Below are 14,910 nucleotides of genomic sequence, written 5' to 3'. Positions count from 1 at the left end.
GTGGGAGAGGAAGTAGAAGAAAAAAGGGAGGGAATTTTTTTTGTGTGTTTTGGGTATTTTGAAGTGTGTAGGTAAAAAATTTTGTGAAATTTTTTGGAATACCTGTAGTAAAAGTTGTTAAAAAACTTATAGAAAACAAACTTGCTAAAAACTTGCACTTCCAAACTGGGCCATTGATTGAAAGTAACAAAGGGCTTCCCCCTTCACCTTTCTTAACGCTAGTACTGTCTGAAGAAATTTTCTAGCCTTCTACAACAACTTCTATTCTTGTGTCTTTGTTCCTCTTTTGAGGACAATATACATACATATATATATATATATAAAAGACGAATTTATCAAAATTAGTATTAACACGTGAGTATCATTTTCTTGGCACAAAGTGAAAGAAGTACAAAAAATTACGCCTATGGACATACAAAAATTATACATATAGTACGATGCTATATGATTACAATAATAAATTAAATAGTTAAACTAGAAATAAGGTTAACATACGTTATTTTCAAATTTAACGGGAGAACATCGACATGACACTGAAACTTCATCGGTCAAAGTGAAATTCATCATGCTTAGATTTTGCTTGGAGGGATCATTTTGACCAAATTTATAAGTTGAGGGATTTAATAAATACTTTTTAAAGTTGAGGGATGAAATATTTCATTAGTAAAAAACTAAGTGACTGTCGAAGTTATTTACCTTTTGTAAATTCCTACTCCAACAACAACCAAAAGAGTAAAGATAAATGGGAGTACTCTCTGTTTTTTTTCATCCTTAAGCTTAAACCTAGAAAATTAGGACATACGATTATGATTGAAACCATGTCTGCACAAGTTTTCCATCGCTTATCTTTCTTCCTTAAAATTGTAAATGAATTAGTTTTGATAATTTTCATTTACTTTGTAGTTGTCACAAGATTCTCACGAGTCAGTAACATGCTATTTAATAATTTTATATCACATTCATACCTTGCTTTGTATTTTGTTTGCATTCTACATTTAAAAAAAATTGAAAATTCTCCAATACATTTTCAATACATTTTTATTTTTAATCATGTTTTTATCTCATATAAAACACAATAAAAAATATAAGCAAATAATTTTCATTCCAAATGCACCAATTAATTTTATTTCATTTAAAATAAGTATTGCTATCGGCATTGACATAATGCATTGAGTTAGTTATACTTCTTTTTTGTGAATTATCTAATTCATTTTAAGGCTAAAAGATAGAAATGCATTGTGTAATTATGTTTAGATGCATTTAACACCTATTAGAGAAATATGTATTTATTATGCTACAATTATTATGTGTGTTTAAGAATTAGCCAAGGATTTTTTGATGATCATGAAAGTATAACTTCATCTTAATCCTGTCAAAAGGTTGACCATAAGCAGTAAAGTGTATATATTTGGAGTTTAGAGGGGCAAAGTGTTTCAAAAACTCAAGTCCAAGGGGGCAAAGTGTAATTAACCCTAAGAAATATGACGGCTAGATTTTCTGTGGACCAGTGGATGACGCTTAGTCTACTGATCAAATTGTGGTCTTAAGTTCAAATCTAAAGTTTATGTTAATAACTAATATTGTCGTATTAAGACTTTAAATTTTTTTTACTGTATATAAGAAACTTACTCATCAAGAAATCGACATATGGGATTGGGCTTTAACATTAATTAACTTGGTATTTAATTGGGCTACTTGTAGTTCAAAGTTTGCTCACCTGCGCGTTTGTTCATTTATTGTATTCCTCGCGTTCCATTATTAACACAATGTTTCCAGTTTATAAAATGTCCCAAAATTTCTATTAGGTTTTCCATTTTACCAGTTGTAAAAAGTTCAAGTACCTTCACTGTAGTACCTTTATTGCCAAATGTGTTCGTGAAATAAAAATATGATTGAAAATAAAGATGTGGTTAGAAATTTTTAGAAGCATGTTTTTCAAAAACACCGCTAAATACAACAGTTTTTCCAATACCAACACACAATCATAGATATAGAAGTTAAATGTGAGGGCCATGTTGTAAGTTCATTCATAGATAGCTTGCAATAATTACATACTCTTCTTATTAAAGAAGATAAATTATCCAAAAAAAAAATAAAACAAGTAAAATTATTTTATTTGACAGCACCTTAAACAGCTTTATTTGACTCGGCAAGCAACGGAAAGAAGCAAATATTGGACCCGTCATTGGAGCTGTAAGCTGACGACAGACACATTTGACTCAACTGAAATCGTGCTAGCACAGGGCTAATTGAGTTTCTCAACTATTAGAAGACTCTTTTCTAAGAATTAGGTAAAGATTCAATTGTCTGCGATTCTATTGCTAGTCTAGTTTGTAAATTGACCTTCTCACATTAACTGTAGACCAAATAAAGATAATCAGATTCCAACAGACATCTTCATCGGCTCTTGTTGTATATTTGACTTTTATACGTTTACGATGGAAAAGATCTTAACCGGTTTGATTTCCTCTAAGTAACGGCTTGGCTTGGATGGTGATTTTTCCTTTAAGAATTTATAAAAATTGCAAAGTCCTTCAAGTAATCACGTGCGGATGAAAGAGCCCACCTCGGATACGGAAGGAAGGTACGGAGATGGTGCTGCTAGAACCAAGATGCGCAGCCCCAAATCAAAAGCCCTATTCTACCACGTCTGCTCTAATCGGATTGAACTTTTATTCCAAAACGGAGAGCACAAGGTTGATGGAAATAAAGAAAAAGAGAAAGAGAAAGAAAAGGGAAGGAAAACAGGAATAATTAGATAGTTCCATAGATTGACTAGTATACTACAATGATTCAAGATGCCTAGATATCACGTACTAAAAAATTAAAATACAAAGGATTAATTATATTTACCTCCTTCAGTTTGACCAAACTACAAATTAAACCTTGAGGTTTAGCTATACTACTGTCACCCTTTGTCACTAATCAATTCTATTGGATATGCACACTGAAAGGTGGAAATATTTGTTCTTTTATGAAGAAGAGAAGGCCAGAGAAAATGCTAAATAGCTTTGGGCACGAAAATTATTATGCATACTAGACTGGCAATTGAATCGTAGAAGCACCTAAAGAGACTGTGGTTTAATAGCTAAGGTTTAGGTTTCGAAAATTAAAAGTTCAAGATTCAATTATCCTTTCCCTTTTCACCACTTCTTAATAAATACCATCTTTTCTAAGCTAAAAAGGACCTTTTTCTTAAATTAAAAGGAGCAATCATGTTATTTGTAGTCACACCCATATCTTTTGCTCTAACTATTTAATTGTCCTTTTTGATGCATTGTCAAGTTTTAGCTTGATCAAACTCCGCTACTGATATGAAGGTTTTATTGATGAACGATCTGTAAAAACCCATATAAGTGACCTATAGTTCCAGAAGCATGCTCTGATTTGTAGTGAGAACTGGAATCAAACTCATCTAAACTTTTATCCGAAAAAAAATTGGTTTGAATCCTAAGGGTGCGTGAGTCTTCATTCAATGTTTTACGTGGTCAAGTTTAATTTGTCCCAATGTTCAAGCATTCAATTTCACTGATAATTGATTTTCAACAAGTATGACAATCAAGAACGAAATCTTTGATAAATTTATGTTTCCTAAATGATTGGTGTTCTTGTCCATTTTGGCTTGGAAAACAAAAAAATGATTGTGATGAACTAGAAAGTGTTTTTATCAAATGGTGTTGGACGAATTCTTACAATCTAATTAATAAAACCATTATTGTTTTCTATCAAAAATAAAAAAGAAAAAACTTGAAAGTGTTTTTATCATACAAGGCAAGTTGCGTGGGAAACTCTGACCTGGGCATATCACATATTATGAATCGACTCCTCATTGTTCCTGTTTTAATTGTTGGCAAGAAGGATGCATAATTTTCTGATGTACATTGAAAGCTCCCATTTCAATACATGTGAGCATTTTCCCAGCTGGACACTTTGACTAACAAAAATAAATCATGATTCAACCAATATAAAGTACAATTACTAGAGCTCCTCAACATGAATCAAGAGCTTCAATATTACTGGAGTACTTCTCCTATTTACTTTCTCCCAATTTTGTTTCACTCTTTAGCTGTTCCCTTTGTAACAAATTTATCAAATAAATTTGTAGCAAAAAATGTGGACTCTAGCCTCTCTCCAGTGGACTTCTTCTTCTTCACTTGCTCGCAACCCGACTCTTCATGCCTTTTCAAGATTTGATTCAGTTGGAACCCGTAAGTTGGTCTCTTCTCCCCTCTCTATTTTTAGTCTTTTCTTTTAGCATGATGTAGTTGCTCTTGATTTAGTTGCTGTTTTCATTTGCAAATTTTTTCATAAAGAATGTATTAATTTGAGGCAAACTGTCCATCGGTCAATTAGGTGGATGGTTGGTATTTTTGAAGGGCGTCCTCCCTTACAGTTGGGACCTATGCTTTATGCGATCGTTGAAGCGCCCATTTGAGCCTCAAAGTTTCTTATTTCAAAATCAGACGCTATCGTCACAAATGATAGCATTCACAAGGGAAGTGATGTTTGCACTTCCCTCTTGCACCCTTTGAAAACATGTTATTTGAGTGCAAGAGGTTAAAATGGGAGTACGAATATCAATTCCTTATTTACAAATATAAGTTACAATTTGACTTGGCCATCTATTTTTTTTCTTTAAATTATGAAAGAATAAGTCTTGTTTTCGTTAAAGTAAATATTTCAAGCAGCGTGAGTGATGGTATAAGATTCACAATATTTCATTTTCTTGGGCTTTTTTTTTTTTTCTCTTTTCAAAAGCGGATCAATAGGGATTAATAACTTAAGCCCATGATTTCTTGACTTTGAGTGAAGTTTCTTACCAATTAAGCCGCACTTCATTCTTCTTCTTGGACTTTTGGTCAAGTTTGTGCAATTATTTTCTTTCTTTTTCTTTTTTGGTATTTGTAGAATAATAATTGGAATAAGTATTAATTCTATCATAGAAAGTGAAATATAGAGAGTTGTACTTTAAGATTTGTATACTTTAGACATACTTAAGGAATGCTTTGATGGATGATATTTTATTTTATACCTGTTTGATAGATATTTCATGTGATAGAGAGTATGTTGTATCTATTGATTATTATTCTATTTCTCTATGATATTTTAGTATTACAGCAAAAGTGGGATAGGCAGTGATCCCAAAAAGTTTGGGACTATCAATTGAAGGGAAATTAACAATACAAAGAGTTTTATTTTTTTTCATTTAAGGAAATGGGAGTAGACGTAGATCTAAACCAAAACAGACATATTAGATTTGGAATGAAAAGAATATTCGAAATTTTGTTGAGTACTATTATTTGGATATATACATTCCTTCTATCAACTCTTTTTTTTTTTTTTTAAAAAAATACTTTTTTTAATTTTTTTTTAATGTAAGCAGAAGAATTTGAACCCGAAACTTCTTACTTATATTGCCTCCCCCCATATCACCCAACCCATCCCTCCCCCCCCCCCCCCCACCTTCTATCAACTCCAATATGGAAATTTTAAGGTTCGAATTTTATGTCTGATAGTTAGGGTGGAAGGGTAAACTCCACCATGGAAATTTTCTAAAAAGGAAGACTGTAACTTCAAACATTCTAATTCTCTGCTATAGCTCCTTCAAGGGTTCCTTCACTTGTTTGCCGACTATTAAAAAGACTTTAATTTCTCATATTTTATTCACGAGGGAACAAAGTTGCACAATGATTTCCCAGGGCTCGCAAATAAACTTGAAATGATGAGTGGCCTTTTCGTCCATTGCATGTTGAGTTCGGTATACAGTTTCATTGACATGGTACCTGGGTTTGAGTTTATTAACATCCATCCATATTTATGACGAAAAAAATCCATTCATATTTCTTCACAAAGCGCGAGTTTTTCTACTATATTTGTTTTCCTGATGGCTTTGCACACGCACGCAATAAAATGTTGTAACTTAATTAGAAGGGCCTTTTGTGTGTTGTATTTGCCGTCAATATTGGATCCGGAGCCTCTATTATTGAAAAGTCAAAATTTCGGAAAGCGACAAAAAATATGTTTACACCAAATAATGTAAGAATTACACCAAATGAACAAAATTAGACAAAACTTAGACTGAAGAGGCCGGCTTCCATCAATACTTGAGTTACTACATCACAATATATATGCTAAGGCAGGGATGATTTATATGTATCTGTGCTATATTTGTTTGATATATTTTTTGTCATTAATACAGATTTATTAAATAAAATGATCTTTCCTATAAAAAAAAAAAAAAAAAAAAAAAGAGGCACGGATGATCATACAAGCTTTCCAATTTTCTTTTGTTCAAGGCAATTAAGTGCAATAGACAACAACCCACAATTTTGTTGATCTCAATAAGTAGTCAAACTAAATGTCCAGCATTTTGAGTGTTTGGGTTAAAGGTCACAAATACTTACCACACAAGTAGTCATGAAAGGTCTTTCAAATGCTGAAATTTTTAGGCATTTAAAGTAATTTATAGGAGCATCGAACATCGAGAATTTCATGCTGCGCTCCAGTTATTTTACCTATGACAACAATTGTGTTATTGGACCCTGATTTTGGTATCAGGTTATCAACGATTCTTTAGTTTTGGTATCAGGTTATGAACTAAATGTTAGGAAATTGGCTTAATTTTTTTTAGGTAAGTTTTTTATTTCATGTGGAAGTAACTAATATTTTAATTGTTTTAGTCACCTGAAGTCGTAGCCAAAAAATTTCCTATTTGTATGAGTTTAAGAATTAAAAGTTATTGCTTAATCTGTATGAGATTGGAAATTAGCAATTATTACCTGTTGTTACTTGGGTGTTGGCCAAGTAATGTAACTTATAAATAGGTGGATATTGACATATTACAAAGTGGTACACAAGGATGATATATAACCTTATACTTGGGGTGAGAGAGGATTCTTGAAAGATGAGAAATGATATATAAGGGTTGGGTTTGGATTCAAGTTTGTATTCTTGTATAGGATTTTTATCTCATAATAAAGAACGAGTTTCTCTTTGTGGACGTGAATGAGTTTCTTTTTGTGGACGTAACCTCAATTGTGGAGCCAAATCATATTAAATCTTGTGTATAACTTATCTTTCATACTTATGGCTTGTTTATTATTGAATTACTATGTATTTGATGTTTCAATAATCATTTGTTCTACGCTTGGATCCCAACACTAAAAACCCTTAACTGGCTGATTTCTAACTCACTCAGCTGCAGATGTTATGCCAGGAGCTCGGGCTTTTAATCCAAAAGAGTTGCTCAAGAATTACCATGTAATTTGCAAACCTCTACGCGTTGCTCAAATCCCAGGTTTGCTCGTAAAACTCAACAAAATATCCTGATATCTTGTAGTTCTGAACATGTCACATGATCTGCAAGGAGCCCGTAGATAGGTTCTACTTGAGTATTTTCCTCAAACATATGGCAAAAGATTTTGGAAAACTAAAATGCCTTTTGGTCAATATTGATTACTAATCTGTGTAAATTACACCGTAGTCAAGCAAACACATGAAGATGATGGCATTAGAGGCAATGATCACGAGGTAGGATAATTAATAATTTCGTCTTATTTCGCTGGAGCAACAAATTTACACCTATCGACATTAAACATATATTCTCCATTGCTAATTTTTTAAAAAATTTCTATGCATGATACAGGATTCCATCTCTCATATCAAGCAATTGTTAAGAACCATGGATGATGGACGGATTACCATCTCAGCATACGACACAGCATGGATTGCACTTATTGAAGATGTTAATGGAAGTGATAATCCTCAATTTCCATCAAGCCTCCAATGGATTATAGACAACCAACTTCTGGATGGCTCATGGGGTGAAGCCCATTTTTGTCCATATGATAGGTTACTCAACACACTGGCTTGTGTAATTGCTTTGAAATCATGGACGACTCATGAGGACAAGATTGCTGAAGGTACGCACCAAAGAGTTAGCATTGGAACCTGAGAAAAACCTTAGCTAAAACTGAATTCTCGAAAAATATTATAACTTATATTCTTTGTTTTAGTGCATACATTGCGGGATAAAATCGTGCATGCGTTTAAACTCTTAACATTTTATGCCATTACATTGTACGACTTAGGAATTGCAATCATCAAGACACTATTGGATATGTGTAAGCTCGAAAATGTGGAGAGCATGATTTGTGGGTTTGAAGTTATATTTCCTGCCCTTCTCGAGCGAGCCCGAAATTTGGGCATTGAAATTCCCTCAGATACGCCATTCGTGAAAGAAATATGTGCAGCAAGAGATCTCAAACTTGAAAGGTGCAGTAATCGCTCCAAAATAAGTGGCAATAGTTGTTAGTGTGTGCATTCACATGGTAGGTTATATAAGATATTAGTGGCATGAATAAATAAAATAAAGAAAAAATAAATTTATTTAGATTATTATTACCTATTTAATATAATTTCATTCTAATTTGCATCTCATTTCATCTTAAAACCCTTAATATTATTATTTAAACTTTAAGAGAATGTAATGATTCAAATCAAAATACGAGGCACCAAAATACAAATTGAAAGTTGTTGACTAACAGTAATTTGATGTTGACCATTAGTCATTTTTGAATTTCCATTAGTTATCCTGAATATGCCCAAAATAAAAAACTTTAGGGACCAAATTTTCTTTACACAAGCCATTAGGACCGATGTAGCACACGGGTCAAATATTAAGGACCAAAACTACAATTCTTTCAAACAACAATCAATATATTCATTTAAACATTCAATATTGAAATTACACACTAACTGCTATTGTTATATATCATGAATTTATAGGATACCGAAAGATTTGATGCATGCACTTCCAACTTCCCTACTTTATAGCTTGGAAGGATTTTCAGATTTAAACTGGGACAAGGTGCTGAAGCTAAAATGTCATAACGGGTCATTCTTGACATCTCCAGCCTCCACTGCTTTTGCATTCATAGAGACCAAAGATGAGCAGTGTCTCAATTTTATTACGGAAGTCACTCAAAATTTCAATGGAGGAGGTACACCATTTTTCTCTTTTTCTAAGTTGAGTATCTAAGAGGTATAATATAAAGAGAGACAACTAATTGATTTTACATTTTTCTTTCTTTATTTTAATTTTAATACTTGAAAATTTTGCGCTTCAGCACCGCCATGTTATCCAGTAGACCTATATGCCCGACTATTTGCAGTGGATCGGCTGAAACGACTAGGAATTTCTCGTTATTTCATGTCAGAGATCGATGAATGCTTAAGTCACGTTTATAGGTGAATGAATCAAATTAAGATTTCACAGTATTTATCTCTATTCATTTCCAAGGAATTGTTTTCCATTTCTTTAAATGCTTTATCATAATTGTTTTCCGAAAGCAATATTTTCTTGTGTTGGACTGAATTTGGAATCCCCTATATGAACATTTCAGATGTTGGACTGAAGATGGAATTTTCAGTGGGAGGGGCACAAATTTCAGTGATATTGATGACACATCCATGGGTTTCAGACTTCTTAGACTACATGGATATGACATGAGCCCTGGTGAGTTTGAGGTAGATTAATTAAACCATTGTCATATACATGTTAAAATCCAAGGACAACAGCAAAATCTATTTTTTTCCTTTATTTTTTGGGAGCAAATCTGAAATCCAGAACGAGCATTATTAAAAATTAGTGGTTGTTTCACAGAGGTGTTCAAAAACTTCAAAAAGGATGACAAGTTTTCTTGTTATCCTGGTCAAATGATAGAGGCAGCAACCCCAATATTCAACTTTTATAGGGCTTCTCAGGTTCTTTTTCCAGGAGAAAAGATTCTTGGAGAGGCTAGAGAGTTTGCCTACAACTTTTTACAAAATTGGCTAGCTTGCGGTAATTATCTAGATAAATGGATAATTGCCAAAGATATTCCGAGCGAGGTAATAAATGTATCTCTAAATAGTTTTAAAAAAAAAAGTATTTGGCCTTTATTTATTTGGTTATTTTAATAACAAAAAAAAATGGTCTATGAAATCATAGGTAAGTTATGCATTGGAAGTGCCATGGTATGCCAGCTTACCTCGTGTTGAGACTAGGTTCTATGTGGAACAATATGGTGGTGCAGATGATGTATGGATCGCTAAAACACTATACAGGTGCCTTTCCTTAAACGTCATCTTAATTTGTTATATTTTTTTCTCTTGATTTTTCATTTTGTTTGTTGATAGTGAAAAGTTATCGCTGTCTTCGCAATTAGTGAATCTAAGTCTCAAAAAAACGATGAAAAAAAAAAGCAAAGGATGTGGAGGTTTAAAAAAAACAAAAGGTATAGAGGTTTACTTAGCATTTAAGTATTTATCTAACATTAATTAGGACTGCCTTTATTTTTGAAAGAAAAAAAATCTTAAGGTTTTATGAATTTATTACGAGTTATTGATATCTTGGATAACATTTTATTGTGACTTGTCAAAGATCTATAGAGCTTGAAATGAAACTAACACGAGCTTTCCTACAACTGTTTAGGATGCCTGAAATCAGCAATACTGTATATCTTGAACTGGCAAAAGGAGATTACAACAAATGCCAGCTTCAGCACCTCAATCAATGGACTGATATTCAACAGTATATGGACTAAAAAAATATTCATCCTTTCATTTAAGTTTTTTTTTTTGGTTGGTTTCATTTTTGTTTTATAGTTACTCTTAACTCTCTGCCCTTTTCCCATTATTAGGTGGTACAAGAAATGCAATCTTGTCGATCATGGGATAAGCATACAATTCCTTAAGCATGCTTTTTTTGTTGCTATGGCGAGCATATTTGAGCCAGAAAGATCGAAGGAGCGAATAGCATGGACAAAATCGTTAATTTTTTGTGAGATGATCAAATTTTATTTCAATGCCACATCTTTCGACAAAAAGAAAATGTTTTTAATGGGATTTAAAAGCCATGCTCGAGGCACAATGACAGGATGCAGGTAATTTAAAGTTTACTTGCTTAATTATTTTTCATTACAGCTAGTGTATTCAATCTATGTTCATTATTATCAATCAATAACATTTAAGTTAATCTTACATTCACTGACAATAGATACACTATTACTATTAGATACATGACACGTATGTAATTTTTGGATTTAAAATTCAAATTCAGATTAGTTGTCATATATTTAATGGTGATAATGTATACACTGTCAATGTATGCAAGATTAGTCCATAACCTTTTTGCAACTTTTATGATGCTAATAAAATTTGACATGAATATTGTTCCATTGTTGAAAATGATTTGCATGGAATAAAACTCTTCCAACTTTTTGTACAAAATAGAAATTTAAAACTTTATTATTTAGTCCTGTATTCTTTTGAACAGAATTTGTAATTAAAATATTTTTTTGGTTACAAATTCAAAAAGCATCTGTTCATCATGGAGAGAGGCACACCATAATTAATTGTCGTTTAAATTTCTTTCAGATCTGAGGTAGATCAACGACTTCTAAGCAATTTGCTAGAGTTTCTGCACCAGCTGTCCACAGATACAGCACAAGAGCTAGGGAAAGACATCAGACAACAATTATTTGAAGCTGTGAGTTTACCATCATCTTTTCATGCTTTGCTTTTTCTTTTTTTATCTCAGTTTTCTTGTAAATCTATTTTACCTAATTTGTACAGTGGGAAAGTTGGTTGATGACAAACACTGAGAAGTTTCAGTGGGGAGAGGAAGCAGAACTCCTTGTGCGCACAATAAATCTTTGTGCTGGTCGTATTACTTCTGATCACATAGCAGCCCAGCTGGAGCATTACCGGTTGTCTAAACTCATCAACAAAATTTGCCACCAACTTCATGAATCTAAGAGCAGAAAGGTTAGTATTGAAATTTAAGCTAGTTCTACATACCCAAAAAAAAGGTTAAAAGTACATAAAAGCCACTGTGGTTAAATGAATATACAAGAAAGTTCTCTATTGTTTTAAAACACAAAATTTGACGTCTTGTAGTTTGAACTAAACTGAGAAGGCAACGCAAATGTTAAAATTAATGTGGGTAGATGAAAAGCCTCATGTGGTTAAGTCAACTTATAGGAAAATCCCTTGTGATTTCAAAAAATATAATATTCACAACTTTGACACATAAAACAATTGTTCTAATTTGGTTAATATCTGTAACTCCATGATCACAAATAAAAAAACCCATAATCATCCGTTGCACAAGTAAAGTACAACAATCGTTTTGATGGTTTTTTCGATCTTGACAATTTTACTTTCGCTTTTTGTGAATACTTACAAATCTTATACAAGTATTGTGAGGCCTAGTTCTGCTCCCCACTCAAGAGTTTAAGAAAGATATAAGCAACTATTTTGCAAAATTTTTCTTCACATTGTACAAAGAAAAAATATTGAAATTCTTACTTTAAATTCTTAAAAAAAGACCTTCTAAGATAATATTATAATAGAAAAAGTCAAATTTAAAACTTTTACCATACCATAAAAGTAGTGTGCATAAGATAGGTGGTTGATTTCTCTCAAGAAGCATTACTCCGTTTTCAATATATTTCCTAAAAGTTTCATATCAAATCCAGTTTGTATATTTTGAAATTATACGAGACTTTTCTATAGGTTGGGTTAATCATATGGAGCTTTCCTGTAAGAGGTAGAATAGGTATATCAACTATAAATTAGTTATAAAAATTGTTTTTAGGTAACACTAGTTGCAAATAAGCACTTGTACCTCAAAAACGTTAGTTTCGATAATTTTCGTCGTCTTTTCAATTTATCTCAAACCATAAGATATCAGATTGTATGTTTTCAAATCACTAGGGACTTTTCTATAGTGGCTTTTTTTTTATTTTTTAACCAAAAAAAAAGTGCAAGATGATTTTATCTAGAGGTATCAAAATGGATTATTTGGGTGGATTTAGGTGTGTCATAATTAGGTAGTAAGTATAATTGAATCGACCCAATTATACTCATTTAATAAATAGATCAACTCACTTATACCTACTTATTAAATGGATACAGGTATAGTCAATTATCCATTTATGACTCTTTTAAAATTCTACTTTTTTTGCCTGTTGTTTGACATTACACCCACCAAAAATTGAGTTTAAATGTGCAATTATTTTTATATAGGTACAAATGGGTGATATGAGTCAACTCACTGCACACCAATTAAATAGTTTTAATTGAGTTACCCATTTATAGCATTCAATATTTATTATATATCCAAATCCAATTATTAATAGACAAGTTTGAATGAGTCAATACAATTGAATTATGATTAAAACCTCTAGTTTTATCTTACTAAATTAGCCATGCAGTAATGGGTCCACGAACTATATAAACGAGCCATGTAACCATGTAGCCTAAGCTACTCATCCATGTACATATTCCTCAGGTATTTTCTCAAATTTAGGGGAAATGACCTTACGAAATACTCCCCCTGCCTCTAGCACTAGCCACACATACATTGACCATTATTCGTTAGTTTTTTGTTTTCCTCTTTTGGCTCGGTAGAAAAATGTTTTAAGAGAAGGGTTGGTTTGCCTATTCTAAAGTCAAGGCAAGTCACACGTCTCATCGAGGGTTTACACTTTGATTCTCTTACATATTGGCTACCAGTGAGGAACTACTGACACCAAATTTTGGACCTAGGCTTCTTTTCAGCAAAGCTTTCTAGTCTTGCCAACTGAGCCAACCCTAATTGGCTTAAACACTTGACTATGAAATCAAAGAGAAAGTGGGTTCTAATTCCCCTGTCCACTGACAACTTATTAAATCCCATCCATTCCTACTAGAAAAATTAAAAAGAAAAAGAAAAAGAAAAATGCATCATCATAATAAATGCATCCCTAAATTTTGATTAATTTCCCAACATCATTTTGTTCACTCTTTTCTTTTGTGTGTTGTGACTTGGTCAGGCATTTGATGCTGAAAATAGCAATGGTAGCTTCAAAAGACAAGAGGTAGAAGAAGATATGCAAGCACTTGTGCAATTAGTACTTCAAAACTCGGCAATAGGCAATCCGTCTGATATCAAGCAAACATTTCTGGCTGTGGCAAAGACTTTCTTTTACACAACGTATTGTGATAAGGATACTATTGATTTCCATATTTCTAAAGTACTCCATGAACCAATAGTATAAAATTAAACAGCCGCAAGTTAAAATTTTTCTCCTTTTGGCCGGACTGGTCCAATTGTACGTTCTTTTTTTTTTTTTGTGCTTTCATAATTAAGAATTTGAGTGTAGATGTTGATTTATCTAGTTTAGACCCTCTAAATGAGGACATTGTGAGGAATTTAACTAGTTTAGAGGTATCTAGTACTTCAGGGGTGAGTAGGAGTCATAATAAAGATCCTCCAGACTTTATTGTCTCATTTCTAATGGCGGATTTGTTAGACAGCTAATAAAATTTCAATTTTTTTTTCATCAAAAAAAAAGAAAGAAATGGCTTTTCTAAGTTGATTGGTTCTCTTCTTACACATTTATTTTTAAACTAACATTAATGTGACGAATGCACATTTAGTACGTTAATCTCCTTTTTTGTTGGGCAGTTCTAACAATAGGTCAGGCTTTACTACCTCTCTTTCTATTGGTGTTGTACTTCACAAATTGCTAGAATTTCATACCAAACAGTCGCAGCTTTCTTAAAATGAGATGCAGTGCTTTGATTTTATGTCGTGTTTGGTAAAATGTTTGAAAATGAGTAAACGAAAATTTTCCTGATAATATGAAGAAAAAGACGACAGGTCATATGAAAATTTGGTAGTTCAGCCGCACATACTTTGCCTGTCATCCTATACATACATGCTTCATCCTTAAAGGACAAAATCTCAAAGTTGGCTAAAGAAGAAAAGGTTATCCTCATTATAGATGATGTAGCTAATTCAAATTATGCAAGCATAGCTGATGAAAGCATGTGTATTCCTCGTTCCACTGAAAATGTCATACTATCTATTTTTGAATATCG

At 32.5% G+C, this 14,910-nt stretch overlaps 1 protein-coding gene across 4 annotated transcripts; it reads left to right on the top strand.

Moving 5' to 3' along the window:
* The first annotated feature begins 3,797 nt into the window (after positions 1-3,797).
* On the top strand, positions 3,798-14,380 carry LOC113705343 (copalyl diphosphate synthase 1, chloroplastic). 4 transcript variants are annotated; one of them, XM_027227163.2, is made up of 16 exons: positions 3,798-3,905; positions 4,106-4,208; positions 7,205-7,297; positions 7,484-7,530; positions 7,646-7,922; positions 8,091-8,274; positions 8,788-9,002; positions 9,129-9,249; positions 9,405-9,517; positions 9,665-9,891; positions 9,992-10,107; positions 10,475-10,573; positions 10,683-10,925; positions 11,419-11,530; positions 11,617-11,808; positions 13,860-14,380. In XM_027227163.2, the coding sequence occupies exons 2-16, from the start codon at positions 4,112-4,114 to the stop codon at positions 14,082-14,084; spliced, it is 2,361 nt and encodes a 786-aa protein (XP_027082964.1). In that variant the 5' UTR covers positions 3,798-3,905; positions 4,106-4,111; the 3' UTR covers positions 14,085-14,380. The 4 variants fall into 4 exon arrangements, with proteins under 4 accessions (XP_027082964.1, XP_027082962.1, XP_027082963.1 ...); XM_027227161.2 differs by having other exon boundaries at positions 7,199-7,297; XM_027227162.2 differs by lacking the exon at positions 3,798-3,905 and having other exon boundaries at positions 3,968-4,208; positions 7,199-7,297.
* The last annotated feature ends 530 nt before the right edge of the window (positions 14,381-14,910 follow it).

The sequence above is a fragment of the Coffea arabica genome, chromosome 8c (assembly GCF_036785885.1).
Source record: "Coffea arabica cultivar ET-39 chromosome 8c, Coffea Arabica ET-39 HiFi, whole genome shotgun sequence".
Lineage (NCBI taxonomy): Eukaryota > Viridiplantae > Streptophyta > Magnoliopsida > Gentianales > Rubiaceae > Coffea > Coffea arabica.
The sequence above is the reverse complement of the archived record's forward strand: the minus strand, read 5'-3'. Positions and strand labels throughout refer to the sequence as shown.